The sequence below is a fragment of the Ascaphus truei genome, chromosome 1 (assembly GCF_040206685.1).
Source record: "Ascaphus truei isolate aAscTru1 chromosome 1, aAscTru1.hap1, whole genome shotgun sequence".
NCBI lineage: Eukaryota > Metazoa > Chordata > Amphibia > Anura > Ascaphidae > Ascaphus > Ascaphus truei.
Genome location: NC_134483.1, coordinates 227682737 through 227701933, shown reverse-complemented (window position 1 = coordinate 227701933; position 19197 = coordinate 227682737). Strand labels below are relative to the sequence as shown.

Below are 19197 nucleotides of genomic sequence, written 5' to 3'. Positions count from 1 at the left end.
CGGCCATGTTTCTTTTAATGACGACATCTTAAAGGCAATTGAAGCAAAGCCATTTTTTTCATCATTTTTTTTTTTTTTGGCCAAAACACATGGTTTTCACGGCCCAATCAGGGCCGTGGGAACCATGACGAAAATGTGACATCATAGGCCTTTAAAAGCTTCCCCCCTCCCTCCCTCCCTCCCCACCATCCAATCCTTTCCCCACACTATATATATCTATATTTTTTCCCATTCCTTCCTCCTTCTGAACCTAACAATATAATTGATTTATGTGGACATTTTAAATAAATTTATATATTTTTTGTCTTTGCTAGATATTATAAAAGTCACCTGTGCATTTATGAATGTACTATTGTTGTTTTTTTATAATTAATTATGTTTTGGATTGTATATCATGTAAGTGCTAACATATAAGAAGAATTTTTTCAATTTTAAAGCAATTTTAAACCATTAGGTAAATTTATATACTATACTATGTAAAAATTAGTGTAACATTTAAGGCATTTATAGATTGCTATGCAATTGATTTTAGTAATCTTTATCACACAGTGTATTATTATTAATTCATTTATAGCAATATATTTTATGAATCTATGTTATTAAAACATATGGCAGTATATCTTTACTGGAGAGTCCGTTTTTATAATTATTTATATATATTGGATTTTAATCAAATAATAGCCCAATTGAATTGGTTTAGTTTAATTTCAATTCTGATAAGCTGTGGCTCGTTTTTAGGGGAGGTACTAGCACTTAATACAACTACCAATCAAGTTTGAGACCCTCCAGTACTTATACATTGCCATTCTTGTTCAGGGACATTCCCTTTGATAAAGTTGCATTTGTTGCGACGAAACGCGTCAGGGACGTACCTTACGACACTACGTCATCACGTTGTGTGTATCCTTTACGGCCGAGGAGCACATGGAATTATATGAAGGCAAACTCTGATACCAGACTGTTTTGGAGGATTTGGAGTGAACCGGAGAGACAGTACTGCTTGGGAGACTGATTCCTGCTGTTCGTGTACTCCCTTTTTGCTGCGGTTTGGACCTGCCTGGTGGTGATTATTAATCACATACTGCCTAATTTTATCTTGTACGTTGTGAGTGTTTTTAATTCCCCCACCCATCCTTCCCTACATTAAATGTTACAGTATCACACTATGGGGCGTGCGCTCTCTGTTTTGTTTTTCATATATATATATATATATATATATATATATATATATATATATATATATATATATATATATATATATATACATGTCTGTGAGTGGATTTGCATCTCACCCCAGCGTATGCTTAAAAGCTGTGTTTAAAGCAGCATGCATTGGCTTAAGGGTTGCTCATGTAATATATTAGCTTGAGACAAAAGGTGGCACTGTGTGCTCATTTGCATGTCATTTCCCAGAATCCTTTGCTGCAGTGGAAGTGCTGTGTGCTGCGCGATAATGGTGAAAGACAGGGTTGCAGACATGTCTAAGACATGTAAATGAACATACAGTAATATTTCCATTAGCTATATATATATATATATATATATATATATATATATATATATTTTTTTATTATTATTATTATTATTTTTTACATACCCCCAAAAATCCAGGCCTAATAGCCTATTTGTAATCCAGACACAACCAAGGGTCTTCTACGGTGGACCCTCAACTTGACCCATAGTCCTGGATACTTTTGGTTGAAAGTTCTTCTGTAGTATTTATTTATTTCCTTCACTCAGACGTCACCAGATGTGGCCTCTGTATTAATTTTCAGTCTTCTACGAGGGACTTCACACTTTATACTGGCTAGGGCTATCGCAGAAGAATCTTCAAGAAACAGAGGTTCAAGGGCTTCAGGTCAAGTTGAGAATCTATCGTTGCTGGCCCAAGGCTGTGGCCTAATTACAAATAAGCCATCGGGCCTTTGGATTATAATAGGCCATGGAGCTTGATTTTGCATTTTTGTATTTTTTTGTCTTCACATTGAGAGGGTTTATGCTTAGAGGGCTTTTTTCAATTAATTTTTAGATATTGTATTAATAATGTTAATGTGTTTTTTGTATTATTTTTATATTTTAGTACTTAAAGTGTCTAAAAGCCCTATTAGCTACATTTGGCCATAACTCAACAGGGCGGAGTTATGTTTGTTGGGGTGTGGGGGGGAAAGGGTGTTAAGGGTTGAGTGACCAGGAGAGTGTGATTAGGCTTTTTGGGGGGTGATGGTGGGGGTTAATCCTCTGTTTACTAACCTTAGCGGTTAGTAAGGCATTGCATGGCAATAGGTGAAATTATATCGTTTGGATGATTTAAAAATGACTGATGTAGCAGTCCACAGAGCTGCAGGAAAATAAGCACATTGCTGTGGCAGCTCAATATCAGCTTACCAGCTACCTGCAGTTCTTTCCCAATGGCACAGGGAAATACTATTATGTCTGCCCCCCCCCCCCCCCCATATTCGACAGCCATGAGTTTGTTTGTTTTTCATGTCTCAAATAAACCAAGATATCCAAACATTGTGAAAAATTAATGATTTGTTTCATGCATTGACACTGCAGTTTCTAACAATACAATCTGAATTATGTTCTACAGTATTACATAAATATCTAAATTATTTAGATAAAGAACCAGATGGCAGCAAGAACTTTATGGCTCTTTACAATTGTGCATACAGATGTAGACATGGTTTATCAAAAAGGACAGCAGTTGAAAGAATAACTGTTATCCCAAAAAGAAGCACATTTGAGTGGTGCACTCTCAGGCGGTTAAAACTTAACTTTTATGTCTGCAAATATAATATAAATATATACACTAATAAATTTAACATGAATGTGTGTTTAAAAATAAGCAAATAAAATGACAGGGTGTGAAGTATAATTATTTCTGCTATGGTAGTGTTATTGTGTGTTAAGGTGAGATCGTATAATATTGGAGGGTGATCCAATGGTAGTGTGCTGTAGTGCAAGATGTATATACAAAATGGAGATAAAGAGTCTATATGCTAGATATGAAAGTCACGTGGAGTGTGACGTAGCTCTAACATCACTGCCAATTGTTACTCCTCAACATTAATTTACACTAATCTCCATGTGTTTTGGGGTTTGTGAAAGATGACAATTATTGTCGAATTGATGTCAATACTGGGGTGTCTGGTGTTGAGGTGCAGTGGAGATAGAAATCTATATGCTAGATATGAAAGTCATGTGGAGCATGACGCAGCTCTAACATCACTGCCAATTATTACTCTTCAGCCAATTATTTTAAGCTAATCTCCACAATGTCATAGCCTGCATATTAATGTTGGTAATAATATGTATAAATATTACAGGTTTGTCTATTGGTGAATATATTCCACCAAGCCATAGATTACACTGCACATCCATCACCAAAAGACAAACCACAGCAGAAATAATTATACTTCACACCCTGTCATTTTATTTGTTTATTTTTAAACAAACATTCATGTTAAATTTATTAGTGTACATATATATTATATTTGCAGAAATAAAAGTTAAGTTTTAACCGCCTGAGAGTGAACCACTCAAATGTGCTTCTTTTTGGGATAACAGTTATTCTTTCAACTGCTGTCCTTTTTGATAAACCATTATTATCTCAGCACATAGGTAGCACCAGTTGCCAATCTTGGCAACATAGGCAACCTAAAATATCCAATATTGATTCATTTGGTGAGCATTGTGACATCTTCTTTGTCAGCCCCAATGCACATTGAATATTACAAGATATATGATTAATTTCAATATATTTTTTCTTCTCATAGGTATGGGTCATTTAGTTAAATCTTTTGACCAAAACATATAAAGCCTGGAACAACATCAAGGTACCATTCATCAGGTACCTGCACCACCAATTTTATGTACAGATGTAGTCAACGTTATTGCACTCGCTGGCATGGCTAATTCAAATCAATGGTCTCCCTGGCGTGGCGTGTTTGCTGCGGGACATACACAATAACACTGGCAACATCTTTATGCCATGGAACTTCTATTACAGAGTAGTCATGCTCATACTGTACGTCTATCATTTTGTTTATCACATATATTATTCCCTGTAACTTTTTAGAATTATTTACCTCTCATCCTAGAGAAATAATTCCCTGCCTATTCTCTTTTTTACTAATATTTCTCTTCTATTATCAGCAAGTTTATGGACATATATTAAATCACATATACTGTACACTATTACCATTAGGTTATAGACTAAAGAAAGCTGCATAAACATCTCATGTTTTCTTGAATGAACAACTTTCTTAACTCCCATGGCCTCCTGGACCCTTTTCAATCTGGCTTTCATATGGCTCAAACAGTTTAGTGTCTTTATGAAAGTAACCAATGATATCCATGAAGCAAAATGCCAAGGTAATGTTTCCCTGTGTTTTCCCATTTGATCTCTCTGCTGCTTTCTATACTTTTGATCACTCTTCTTTATATTCTATTCTTTCACCATATTCGTAACCAAGCTCTAGCCAAGATCTCATCATACCTCTAATTTTTTTGTCTTTGCCGACAACATTTCTTCATCTGCCTATTCAAGTTCCGTTCTTTTTCTCTCTACGCACTATCACTTCATCAACTCCTTTGGCTTTAAGTGTTATCTCAGATAAATCTATCCAACCCCAACCACACACCTGCAATCCAATTCAAAGTTTGTCATTGCTGGCTACTCTATATCCTTGTGGATGGTGTTCTGCCACTTCAAACTTAATCTATCTAAAACTAAAACTATCTAAAACTGAGCTCCTCATTTCCTCATAACCCTGGTCTAATATCCACCAACATCATTTCTCCTGTCGCCAAAGCACGTTGCCTAGGCTGTTTTCCCCATTGATCATGTTAGTGCTCTGACCTGTGAATTTATCTGAATGCAGGAATGTAGGAACATAATTCCATAAATATCATACTTCAATTACATTCCTGAAAATGCAAACACTCTCCTCTTTCAAGCAATCACTACTTCTATGTTATATTAAAACCTGTTAGTCAATAACTAATTCTGTATGCAGGCAAATTCAATAACTCCTATACATCAAATGTTAATTAAAAACTTTGCTACAATAGACAGCTTAAAAATCAAAATATCTATAACATGTATTAAGTGATACCATTGCATGTAACCTTTTAATAAAACACGGTTTCCAAGAATACTTTTTTATGTAAAATAACTGCTTGTGAGAGAATCATAAAATACAAAAGCTATTATTAGCTATTACACATTATCCATTTTTATTTACATACCTCAGCAACTTTTACAGCATCTTGGATTCGGCTATCACTTTCAGTGCATTTCTGTTTGTACAATGCTTTCCATATTGCATTTCTGAGACCATCGCGACTCACATCTGAACGTAGTGCATGGCAGACTTTAACCAGATTATAGACAGCACCATAACGAATAACCCACAATACTTGGTCACCTATGAAGGACATTTGAAATTCATCATTAAAGTTCAAGATAAAATAATTATTTACACATAACACCTACACAACATTCCTCTTCAGATAAATGCATACATTCGGGAAGCCGTTTGATGCAAGAATGAATTAAGTAAAGAGCTGGTTGTTTACCCAAATGCATGGTGAAGACAACATTAGGTGAAATAACCCTATAAAGGAATTTTCAGAGAACAATCCAATTGTCGTAATGTTTCGGATAGCAAAATAATCTTCAACACTGTCTACCATCCTCACGGAGTCGCTAGATATCTGCTAGATAGTAGTACAATACTGAGACTGTATAGTACTGCATGAAAGTACTGCTGTTAGTTTATCTAAATAGTAAAAACCACTTTTATTTTCTAAATTTATATAGTATTTTGTACATACTGTATTCTGTACAGTATAACAATAACACATTTTTATATATTTAAATGCCTTTAGAACTTTAGGTATAGTACTACTGTAAGTGTCTAGACAGTAAAATCATGAACACACCAAAAAGTATATTTAAAGAATTAACATTTTTATTTGTACAGGATAATAAAGGAAAACATAATAATTCAAAAATACGTCGTCTCTTCTTCCGAATGTAAAATGTTTATTCCGCGCATGCGTGTATGTCAAATTGGAACCTTGTTGAAACGCATATTCGTGTCATCACATTTCTGCGCATGCATGTATGGCAATTGGAACCTTGTTGAAACGCATATGTATGTCATCACATTTCTGCGCATGCATGTATGGCAAATTGGAACATTGTTGAAACGCATATGCGTGCCATCACATTTCTGCGCATGTGTTTCATTAGTTTCCTAATTAAATTACTGTACAGTAAGATACAGTGCATTTCCTCATGGAGGAGCTAGATATCTGCTAGATAGTAGTACAATACTGAGAGTGTATAGTACTGCATGAAAGTACTGCTGTTAGTTTATCTAAATAGTAAAAACCACTTTTATTTTCTAAATTTATATAGTATTTTGTACATACTGTATTCTGTACAGTATAACAATAACACATTTTTATATATTTAAATGCCTTTAGAACTTTAGGTATAGTACTACTGTAAGTGTCTAGACAGTAAAATCATGAACACACCAAAAAGTATATTTAAAGAATGACATTTTTTATTTGTGCAGGATAATAAAGGAAAATATAATAATACAAAAATACAACGTCGCCTCTTCTTCAAAATTTACAATCTTGTCTTTCGCTTCTTCACAATGGCTGGTGCTTCTTTGACTTGGGTCTGTAAAGAAAGAGACAATTTTCAATATTATCAATCGCACCGTACATTATGCTTAAAATATACCTACTGTACATCTTCTATCAAGTTTTCAGCATGATCTATTCCAAGAGTCACTGATTAATTGTAATTGGCTACTCATACAGGACTTATTCAACCAGTGTGTATTAGTGCTGCTACAGTATACTAAGTGTCAGACTTTCAAGTTAGTATTGCCACAACAATGTTACATTATATTGGGAAAATTGTTTCCTTGGATTATCAGCTAAAAGGAGCTCTAATCAAATTGTACCCAACAAAATGATGCATGCTAAAAAAAAATTTGGAGGTTGTGGGTGAAGGGACTGGGCATGCATGGAGCACTGTGTCTTACCTGGCAGTATTGCTGGGAGCATTTTCTGCACCAAGGGGGTGGGGAATTCCTACATGTTCTCCTGGGATCTCTGTGCGGTCACCGTTCCAGCTTCCAGTCATCAGCTAGCCCCACAACATGCAGAGGCTCCCTCAGGCTTGTGCACAGCTTGGTTTCCTCTTCTTGGTCTTGGTCTGCACATGTGTTGGTATCTGCTGATTTCTTAGTGCTGGCTGGGAAAAGCACTGTCTCCCAGAGCTATGGTGGCTCATAGTGTCCAAAAAACATCAAACGCGTTTCACCTGTTGGCTTCCTCAGTAATGTAATTTGGTAGGAGTAATACAGCATATTTATAGCAGTTTTCAGTCTCATTTTAGCTCCTCCCAGCTGTCAGTTTAATCTCTTATTCAGCTGTTTCTACTGTACATGATGCCAAAGATTTTGCTTCTATCACAATGCTGAATATAACTCTTGTAATTACTGCTACCATTAATATTACAGCCAATAAGCAGAGTTACATACATGCAGTGACTTTAAAAAAAAGGGATAGGGTTCAATTCAATTATTAAGGGATGTGTCAAACCATAATATACAAATATTAAAATGGATATTAACCTATTGGAATAAAATCTTATTAGACCACAAATATACAACCTATACACTACTAATATAAAATGGGCTAGTGTCCAACAATATAGGCATACAATATTTGATCATCGGTTCTAAAAGAGGTTTCAATATAAATAATCTTGTAAAATGGAACATGGTCCAAGATATAAAATGCTTAGAATTTAGTAGGATATAGACTCAGAAAAGAGAGTGGGGATAGAGTCAGAGAAAGGCTGCAATCTCCATGTCTATGTTTAGTCTTAATGGAGCTAGCGTTTGAAAAGTAAATATCCAAAAGGATTCCCTTTTTGAAAAATTTTGAATGAAGTCTCCTCCCCTCCTTGCGCGATCCCCCAAAATCTCAAGCACCCTGGATCCTGATTATGTTTTAGTTTAAAATTTTGGGACACACTGTGGGTTTCCAGTCCATTTGTTATGTTCCTTATATGATCACATATTCTTGTTTTTAATTTACTGATTGTTCTACCCACATATTGTAAATTACAGCTGCATTCAAGTGCATATATAATACCCTTACTATTACACGTAATGTTTGATTTAATAGTATAGTTTAGAGAGGATATGTTGCCTTTAAATTCCTTTATCTTTGTCTCTTGGCTCCTGTTATTCCTGCAAGCTTTGTAATTAAGACATTTAATAAATCCTTTTGAGGTTTGATTTAACTTTCTTGGTGGTTAAATAACTTGGCACCAATTTCTGCTTAAGATTTGGTGCCCTTGAAAAAATGACATCTGTTTTTTTGCCAATGATTTCTTTCAACCACTGGTCTTTCTGCAGCACATGCCAGTGTTTATTAAGAATTCCTCTGATTTTATTAGACTGTGTACTACATGTGGTTAGAAACGGGATATTCCTATTTTCTGTTATATTTTCCAGTGTGGCATCTTTGTATTTCAACATATTGGATCTATCAAGATCATTTACTCTTTGTATGGCATTATTTATTGTTTTGGTGACAGGATACTGGGGAGCGCAGGTATATATAAGAGAACAAACACAAGCATATAGTGCAGATATGTCTGTTCAAGTGGTGTGGTTATCTTAGAACAAGATGTCCCTATGAGATTTCTACTTACAGATTTCTCACAGGACTTGTGTGTATAAAGGTATCTTTGTAAGATCTATATAGGATATCCAAATCTTCCAATTTGGCAAATATAAACATGCAGCTTGGGATAGTATCCCCGCCACAAATAGTATCTGCTCCCGCAGGTGAGTGAATCAACACCGCTGATGTTTTGTCTGATATTTTTTCGCAACAAATTTCTTACTCATAGGTTCGATCTGTAACTCGTAATCTTCCTTTTTTGTGCAATTGCGCTTTAGGCGCCTGAATTCGCCATACGGCACGTTGTCCAGCCAGCTTTTCTTATGACAGTTGGTTGCACTTATGTAATTGTTACAATTGACTGTTTAAAAATATGTTTTAGTCTGTATTTTGTTTCTTTCGATGAAGATCTGTAGATCGAGAAACTCTACACTGGTTGGACTAATATTGTGTATAAATTTAAGATTAAGGGCCTCATTCAGAGAAGGTTGATAAAAATTATCGCCAGGGCATTTAAAATTCTGTTTTTTTGGGGGTTGCTATCACAGTATTCAGAAAGCCTCGATTACCTGTGATAGCAAAATTCCCAAAACGGGCGAGTTGCTGCCAGCGAGCATCGAGCCTCTGAAAAGGCCTAAACCGGCGATTCATTTTTGCTGCAGAGAGAGCGGCTCTGAGAGAGCCGCCTCTCACAGCGGAAATGTCGCCCGAAAATAATTTATTTTAATATCAATTTCTTTGATAGTGCAGGGGGTCTCCGGAGCTGAACCGCGTTGGTTTCAGGTCCAGGGACCCCCTGCTTCCCGAGATACAGGCACCTTTATGGGGTGCCGATATCTCCTATGCAAGGAAATGTCCCGGTCACGTTCCACACTCTGATTGGCTGAAATACCATGTGGCGCCGGCCATTTTGGATTTAGTGACGTCATCTTAAAGGCAAATGAAGCACTGCCATTCTGATTGGCTGGCATCATTCCCTTTATGTGACGTCATTAAAAAAAAATAATTAAAGTCGGAAAATGGTTTTAACAGCCAATCAGGTGGCTGTTAACCATTTTGAGGCTAAATGTGACGTCACAAGCCCTATTTAAGGCCGTGACGCCTCATTTGAGCCCAATAAGACTACGAGACAACCATGTGGCTTTTTGGATTGACAGATGAAGATAGAAGATAAAGACGATCAAGAAATGGTGACAGATGAAGATAGAAGAAGGTGATTAAAGAAAGAAAAAAGAAGATTTGGATACCTGATCCGGATCTTCATGGCGGATGGCATTGGATGCTGTTGGAGGCCTTCAAGGTACGTGAGCTTCCTGTTTCCCCGGGAGTCGGAGGGCCACCGCTTCTAATGGTAAGTAATATATTGAATGTTTGTAAATGTCTCTTTTTACAGGTTTTTTCATTGGATGTGTTTTTTGATTTTTTTGGGGGAGGCACATTGACTGATAATATATTAATCTGTACCACTTTAGGGTACAGATTAATACATTATTATTATAATATTTGGGGGGCATTTCTGGCTTGGTATTGCTGTTGGTTTTTTTAATGTCAGTTTCTTATGTGGATGTAATTGTTTGTATTTTTCCTGCTTAATGTAATAAAATGTTTGCGATTGGTGTTCATTTTCAGTTAATGTTGTATTATGTTAGCTAATGCGTTTTATGGTTATTTCAGATATTGTTTGAATTTATTTCTTTGTATTTTAATGTTTATTAATTAATTAATGTTGTAGTAATTAATTGGTTTGATTGGTTAGTGTTACTATTAATTTTGAGTTGGTTTAGTAATTACAGGTAAACCCCGTTATAGCGCGGTCCTCGGGGTCCACCCCGAGACCACCGCGTTAGTAACGGGGTCGCGCTAATTTAAAAAAAAAATGGCCGCCGCGCACCTGATCGGGAGGGAGTGAGGAGGGAAGGAAGGAAGAGGTCTGCACAACATGCGGGCCGCATGCGGCCGGTCTGGCCTCTCTGTGCGGCCCGCGATGACTCTGGCCGGGCACCAGTTAATTAAATAAATAAATTTAAAAAAAGTTTTAAAAAATGGCGGCGATTCATCCTTCCTCCCTCCCAGCCCCCTCCCTCCCAGCCTTGTGTGTGACACAAAATGCTGCCCCTGCTGCGTGTTTTTGTGTCTATGTGACACACAATGCTGCCTCTCCTCCTGCGGCCGGAAAGTCCGGGACAGGAGTGTGTTTCCGGGGGACAGATGTGAACGGTGCACAGGGACACACTGGTGAGACAGGAAGGACGAATGAGAGGGCAAAGGTGAGAGAGGGGTAAAACTGTGTGTGTGAGAGAGAGGGGGGTAAATAAATGTGCGTGTGTGTGTGTGTGTGTGTGTGTGTGTGTGTGTGTGTGTGTGTGTGTGTGTGTGTGTGTGTGTGTGTGTGTGTGTGTGTGTGTGTGTGTGTGTGTGGTGTTAAAATGGCGGCTGAAGGACAAAAGATGTTAAATCCAGCAACGAAAGGGTTAACCAGCAATAGGCCAGGCAGTAAGCTGCAGGTACCCTTGGGCAGGAGAAGGGTTTAAAGGGATGCCTCAGGCAGGGCTGTACATGACAAGTGAGATAATTATATATATAGTGACACTATTATCAGTGTTCGACAAACCTATACATTTGTACGCCCCGGGCGAGTGGATTTAACATCGTGGTGAGCTCCTATTGGCGCAAGCAGCACACGTGTGGTACTAGGTGGCGAGTAGATTTTTTTGTTCGGCGAGTAGATTTTTTGGTGATTTGTCGACCACTGCCTATTATATTCATGCTGCCTTCCCATGGCGAGGGGGGGGTGGGCTGCTGACATGTGAGGGGGGGGGTGGGCTGCTGACATGTGAGGGGGGGGTGGGCTGCTGACATGTGAGGGGGGGTGGGCTGCTGACATCTGAGTGCTGTGAGAGCTGTGTGCACTGAGAGTGTGTACAGTGTGTGCAGTGAGAGTGTGTGCAGTGTGTGTAGTGTGCAGTGTGAGCAGTGTGTGCAGTGTGCAGTGTGTGCAGTGAGCAGTGTGTGCAGTGTGCAGTGTGTGCAGTGAGCAGTGTGTGCAGTGAGAGTGTGTGTTGTGTGCAGTGTGCAGTGTGTGCAGTGAGAGTGTGTGCTGACATGGGGCTGCTGACATGTGAGGGGGGGTGGGCTGCTGACATGTGAGGGGGGAGTGGGCTGCTGACATCTAAGTGCTGTGAGAGCTGTGTGCTGTGAGCTGTGTGTAGTGAGAGTGTGTGCAGTGTGCAGTGTGTGCAGTGAGAGTATGTGCTGTGTGCAGTGTGAGCAGTGAGAGTGTGTGCTGTGTGCAGTGTGCAGTGTGAGCAGTGTGTGCAGTGAGCAGTGTGTGCAGTGTGCAGTGTGTGCAGTGAGCAGTGTGTGCAGTGAGAGTGTGTGCTGTGTGCAGTGTGCAGTGTGTGCAGTGAGAGTGTGTAGTGTGAGCAGTGTGAGCAGTGAGAGTGTGTGCTGTGTGCAGTGTGTGCAGTGAGAGTGTGTGCTGTGTGCAGTGTGAGCAGTGAGAGTGTGTGCTGTGTGCAGTGTGCAGTGTGCAGTATGAGAAGTGTGAGCAGTGTGAGCAGTGAGCAGTGTGTGCAGTGTGTGCAGTGTGTGCAGTGTGAGCAGTGAGCCGTGTGTGTGCAGTGTGTGCAGTGTGTGCAGTGAGAGTGTGTGCAGTGTGCAAAAAAAAAAATATTTAATTTTTTTTTTAAACGAGAGCCACGGGAAAACTGCGTTATAACCGAATCGCGTTATAACGGGTCGCGTTATAACGGGGTTTACCTGTATGTGGTTGGATTGGTTACTTTATAAAATAATTCGGAGTTGTTTTAGGAATTAATTGTTTTGATTGGTTAATGGTTTAATTAATTCATTGTTGATGTTGTTAATGCTTGTATTCATTGGATTAGCTGGCTACTGTTTTTATTTAGTGAAGTGTGGTTTTTTGGAGTTTATCCAAAGGAAGGAGAGATGGAGCACAGCTGGTAACAAAATGAACTACTAAGGAGAGTGGGACCCAGATAAAAATGTTAGTTTATTGGATCAGTGCAAAAATACAAAAAACGGAGCCCTCAGGCCCCCACCAACGCGTTTCGAGCCGGTGGCTCTTTCTCAAGGTGGAGTTTAGTTATGTTTTATTATTGTGTGTCTTGTGTATTAATGTATTGTAATTAGGGTGCCCATTAAGTGCTATAGAGGCTTATCATGCCCATATTATTATTATATGGGTATGATGTACCACTATACTACTCAATGGGTACAGGGTGGGTATAGTCAGTCCGGGGTGGGTGCTTAGGCCTCACGGATGGGTGAAGGGGGTATTAGCCCTAAGGATGGGTGTCTAGACCTTGCGGGTGGGTAGCGTTTGGGTTAACCCCTTTATTACCTTAGCGGTATTAACCGCTAAGGTAATGAAGGGGTTAAGTCCCCCCGCAACTCCCCCGCAAGGCCTAAACAGCCACTAAGGGCCAAATTCCCCCTTCACCCACCCTCGCTAGCCACAGTAAGCCTGGCATGGGTGTTTAATCCCTTCATTGCCTTAGCGGTTAGCCGCCAAGGTAATGAAGTTGCTGTAAATGCATTTTTCCTGCATCGGATGCATGCCGGGGGGCTCCAGTGCTGGTATTAATGGCTATCATAACAGAAACACTCATGAAAGGGTAGAGCCCCTTCAAATTTCCTTGTAAATAAACTTACTCAGTTCTTTCATTGGTCTGTTCCAGTTGGCGTGCTCAGGCTTGTGAGCAATAAAGTAGCAGGATATCCTCTCCTCTACTTTGACAAAGTCCCTGTGCGGACGAAACGCATCAGAGCGCTGAGTGGGGACTCCTTCTCCCCTTTTTTATCCATGTTTGCCGGGAACCATTAAAGGCTTTTATATTTTTTGCACAGTCCAGCCTTCTTGACATTTTTTGTCCAAGCAGTGCCCGCTGATTACTTTCCTATGGAGAGGATATCCTGCTATTAATGGCTATCAGCTCCGGAGACCCCCGGCATCAATCCAAGGCAGGAAAAGGGCCTGATTTTTTCTAAGTCCCGACACATCGCAGCTCCTTGAAGCCTCTCCCCACCAATTTACCTAAATTTTTAGGTGAATTGGATTTGGGGAGAAGATCGCCTTTTAGGGCTGCAATAGGCTGCGACAGCCGACTCGCGGGTACTAGAATCGCGCGAGTTTATGATCCTTCCGAAAATGGGCGATAAGCGGCTGATCGCCGCTCAATTGGAGAGTTTCTTTTGATCAAAAAATTTTGCATCGATAGAGCCCGTTATCGAGCACTTATCAAGGCTTACTGAGTACGAGTAGCCAGTTTGGTCGATAAGTGCTCGATAAGGGCCTTATCGATGCTTTCTGAATGAGGCCCTAAGATTGTTAATATTCAGTCCGTCAAAGAATGCCATTAGTGTGTCTTGATCGCCTTTAAGATGATTATGATATCGTCTATGTAGCGACGGTACAGTACGAGGCTCGAGCCATAGCTATTGTTGGACCAGATGATCTGGTCCTCCCACGAACCTAGACATAGGTTGGCATAGAGTGCACCTTTTATCTTTATATTTTATTGTGATTAAACCGTTATTATGCCATATTCTTCTCCTCTCTATTTTCAAGTCACCACTAAAAGTAACATGGAGGAGTACATCTAGTGCGAACTAAGCACAGGCAAGTGTTAAGTTCTCTAGCCTCATGTTTTTTTTTGTCATTTAAAGTGATCTTGTTTCTCTCCTACATATACGCTGGAGATGAAGAAATAGAACAATGCGCTGGAGGACTCTGTTTTTTTCTACACGTCTTATTTGTCGAGGCGTTTGAATAACCTCCTTGGACTTTAGCTGAAGGACTATAAGTATTGATTTAATATATATTTTTTATTTTATTTCATCTAGCCTTGCATTATGTGATTGGTCTGGCGCCGCTTTTCTATTTTTCTTAGTACTTGGATAAGTCATGAATCACACAGGGGATAGCTCGGCAGGCAGGTTTATAGGTTTCACAGACATATCTCTAACATGCACGCCCAATCCCCTCCGTGGGAACATTTAAACCACCAATTCCCGATTTGCCCGGAGTTTGCAGAACGGGCAAAAAGAGCTTTCCGGTTTGCAAAGCGCATGTGGCAGCCTGACAACTATGCGGTTTACCATACCGGGGGACCACCCTTAACTTGGCGACCCCCAGTCTAGGGTTTGGTCCCAAGGTGTCAATGGCACATGCTGAGAACCGGGATCTGGCACTCAGCAACTTCCCGGCCATTTTCACACTTGGAATCTCTGAGGCTTTTCAACCCTGTACTTCACTAGACTCAGAGTCTTCCACTCAGCAGGGGCTCTTTGAAGCGCAGGGAGGAAAATACCCTCAGCTCATTCACCCTTAGCATATTTACATACTAAAGGATTTTTTCCGGGTTTACAGAAAAAGTTTTTCCCCGACTGTACATTTAAAACTAACAGTATATGACAGTTTATTAAAACAATGTGTTCTGCTTATGTTACGGGAATAAACTTTATATGTGGGTGCATGGTTTCTTTATCTGGGCTGCACTCCAAAAATCAGAGTGCTAGCCCACTTGGATCTCGAGTAAGCGTACTTAATTGAAAGGTGTCTATTGTGGTTTCCGTGGTTAACCTAGTTCCTACATCAATAGACTTTCTCCCTTTCAACTCAGGACGCTAACAAGATGAGAGATACATTTTGACAGTATCCACTTTAGTTTAACTGCAAAACACTTATTCAATTGACCTTGCAGTTGCGAGGTCTAGAGCCTGGAAATGGATATCTAAACTTCCAAGTGGTCCTCCCATACACAGCCATGCGTCTTCAATCAGCGCTTGGTTCGGCGCTCACAACGTCATCTTGTGTCTGAAAACCAATATTACAGTTTGTATATATCCCTATTACTCCAGCCAGGGAAAAGGCTGCAAAATGGGGAGAATAAAGGGGGTCCAGGGGAAAACACATCAAGGTAATGCACAGACATTAAACCCCTTCACTCCCCATGTGATTTAGGGTTAATCAGCCGGGTATAATGCCTGTATTAATGGCTTGATTAACCCTCTCATCGCCACAGTGGACAAAGGGTCAGAGAGTGCGGATGTTTGGGAATCGATGGCTGTGGGTGATGGTAGTGAAAAGTCTGGGACGTCGGATTCGGCTTAGGTGGGTGCAGGGGCACTTCTGGGGACCGTTCAAACAAGCTGATCCCCGTTGATTTTGGCCATTTTCTAATTCACATACAAAGGGCCAGGGTTCTTTGCTTTGGGAGCCTTCAGAACCTTTTCTTTAGGCACCTTTGACTTTGACTTGGAAAGAGCTTCCGACTTTCGCTTTCTCGTGGTCGGCACAGCAGAAGAAAGCAGGTTCCTGTGTCCATAGAATCGGGATTGATCCATGGAAGCAGATGGAAGAATGCACAATACAGCATCTGTACAAAAGCTCATTCAGATAGAGATCAGCGTGTGGGAGGAACTTTGCTCCTAGACTCAAGTGATGACCAATCTAGTTCCAAGTTTGCTAAGATGGGTTTGGGGTGCTGAGACGTATACTATGTCTCCATAGTCGATAATTGGCATTAGCATCTGCTGTGCGATACGCTTTCTGACCAGCAGACATAGGGAGGATTTGTTCCTGTAAAGTACACTTAGTTTGGCATAGTTGGATAACGGCCACTGCATCTGTAGATCCAGGGATCTCCGAAAGGAAAAACTTGAAGCAAAGGGAAAAGTGCTTGGTTGTAGATTTCCAAAGCTTCTGGGGTTAAGTGATTACAGCTCCATAGGTGACGCTTGCAAAGAGCCCCCCGTGCCCATCAGGAGGAGGGCATGACGGAGGGGGGTTGAGGTCTGAGGCAGCACTGAGGAGTTAAAAGTTATCTGAGAAGATTAGGTAAGCATTAGGGAGCTGGAAACAAGGGGAGGGCATAAAGGTAAGGGGATTAGAAGTTCTCACCCTCTTCACCTGCTATTCCTCTGAGGATGAAGATGCTGCCAAAGAGACCATAGCGTGCGGCATCACCTCCTGCTTCTGGTGCTGGTCCAAGTTGCTATGAGCTTCCCCCGATGTAACAGAGGCAGTTTCTGGCTGCCATACAAGAAAAAATCTGCACGCTGGGGTCTGACTGGCTCTGTGCAGTTATTGATGATCCAGCTGCATCTGGGCACTCTGCTGCTTCAGCTTCTAGAGGAGACAGGAGTGAAGTTCTGATGAGGGAGGTGTTGGTTCCCGGATAAGATGCTGTGAAGAAGGCCAACAACCCAGTGAGCGCCAACACGATGGAGGAGTGGCTCACCAGGAAGATGAAGGACATTATGACTCGGTTTTCTGAAAGGGGTTCTGGATCCTATTTACGGAATCATTCAGGTCAAAGAGTCAAGAATTTAAAATCGGCATCAGAACATTGTGAGGTAGTTTGCAGCAAATTAGAGAAAGAAGTGGGTTTGGGGTGGATGGCCGGGCCATTTCATGACTCCATTTGCCAACCTGAGGGTGTCACTATTGGGTATTGTTCCCAAGAAGGACCCCATGTGCCTTCGATCTTATACACCATCTGTCATATCCAGAAGTGGCGGCTGTTAATTCCGATATCGACAAGGATATATGCAGGGTGATATACGCTTTGCTTGATAGGGCAATGGAGCTGGTGAGAAGGAGTGGTCCTGGTCCGTTGCTGGCCAAGACGGACATTGAGTCGGCTTTTCGGTTGCTGTCAGTCCATCCTGTTTTCACCTATTGGGTGCGAGTTTGTGGGGGATTTTTTTTTATCGATTACTGCCAATGGGTTGTTAAATATTGTGGATTTAATTTGAACTACTGGCAGGCCTCGGTTATCTGCCGGAATCCGTACTGCAAACAACTATCGGAAAATTTGTTCTGATGTCAGATAATGTGTTCAGCCGAATGCATTATCTGATGTTGGATAATCCGTTTGACAAATAATGGATCGTTGGTAGCGAGGACCACCTGTTTCAGTTCCAATTTGGACTGGGTTCCTCGGCAGGTGGCGACAAACCAAGGGGTGCTGCACTACCTTGATTTTTTATTTGTTGGCCCTGCAGGGTCTGGGATGTGCAGCATTTGTTAAGAAGATTGCAGGAGCTGACGACCAATTTTGAGATACCACTAGCAAAAGGAAAGTTATAGCGTCATTCGACAAAGCTTGCTTTCCTAGAAATTTAGATCAACATGGTTGAAATAGTATGTAGATTGCCTGGGAACAAGCTAGTGGAGTTACAAGGGAAGATTGAGTGAGCAATGACGGCAAAAAAGATAACACTGAAGAAGCTGTAGTCACTTCTGGCGTTTGATTGTAGTGCCCTGCCAACGACGGCCTTAACTTCAGCAGGGATTAAGAAGCCATATCATTTCATCAAGGTGAGAAACCATTATGGGATGGTTTGGTTATGTGGCAGGTTGATCTTAAATAATTTAATGGGTGGACTTTATGGCTGGAACTAGAGGTGTCAAACAGCGATCTAGAAATTTTTGAAGTGAAACTTCTTTAGTGGCACCTAGTCAATTTTGATGGGACAAAACTGGAGACATAGAGACAAAAATGTGAAACGGAAATGACGTCACGTAATGGCCGCCGCTCCCCCCACACGCCCGCTGTCACATGCTGCGGCGGCAATAGCCGCTGGCACCGCTCCTAACGGCCGCCGCTCCCCCCACACAGCCGCTGACATATGCGGCGGCAGCAACGGCCGCCGGCACCGCTCCTAACGGCCGCCATTCCCCCCACATGCCCGCACAGACAAGGGATATGGATGCACATGCGCAGATGTGACCGCCGGGTCCCTCATGCTCTAATGCGTCCATCGATAACAGCCAGGAAGCTATCTGTGCGAGCATGCGCACAATCGGCCGTTGCTGTGAGGCAGCGCATGCGCAGAATCGTCCGCCGCATCCACTACATACGCCAGGCCTGCACAACACGCGGGCCACGGCACTCACTGTGTGGCCCGCGGAGGCTTTTCCCCTCCTCCTCCTCCCTCCAGAGTCCGCTCCCCCTCCCCCGAGTCCGCTCTCCCTCCCCGAGTCCACTCTCCCTCTCCGCCGCTAGCCGAGCCCGCTCTCCCCCTCAGCCCGCTCTCAAGACAGCACGCTCTAGCAGTGCAGCAATTCCGGTTCCTGCTGCGTGCGAGTGCGCGCAGTCCTGCCTGCTCTGCCGCCATGATCTGAGGTGCTGGGGGGTGAGGGGAGGTGCAGGGGTTGATGTGAGGTGAGGAGGTGCAGGGGGGTGATGTGAGGTGCAGGGGGATATGTGGGGTGCAGAGGGATATGTGAGGTGCAGGGGGATATGTGAGGTACAGGGGGATATGTGAGGTGCAGGGGGATATGTGAGGTGCAGGGGAATATGCATGAGGGGTGATGGGCAGGAGGGGTGATGTGCAGGAGGGGTGATGTGCAGGAGGGATGATGTGCAGGAGTCACGCATGGGCAGGAGCAGCACCAGAGGAGAAGAGGACACGGAGCGCTGACCACCCACCCACACCCCA

At 41.7% G+C, this 19197-nt stretch overlaps 1 protein-coding gene across 2 annotated transcripts in view; it reads right to left on the bottom strand.

Moving 5' to 3' along the window:
* TMEM232 (transmembrane protein 232) overlaps positions 1 to 19197 on the bottom strand; it is a 593400-nt gene that overhangs the window by 336675 nt on the left and 237528 nt on the right. For both annotated transcript variants that reach the window (XM_075601904.1, XM_075601914.1), the window contains exon 11: positions 5251 to 5429. In XM_075601904.1, coding sequence (XP_075458019.1) covers positions 5251 to 5429 — 179 coding nt within the window. The remainder of the gene's footprint in view (positions 1 to 5250; positions 5430 to 19197) is intronic.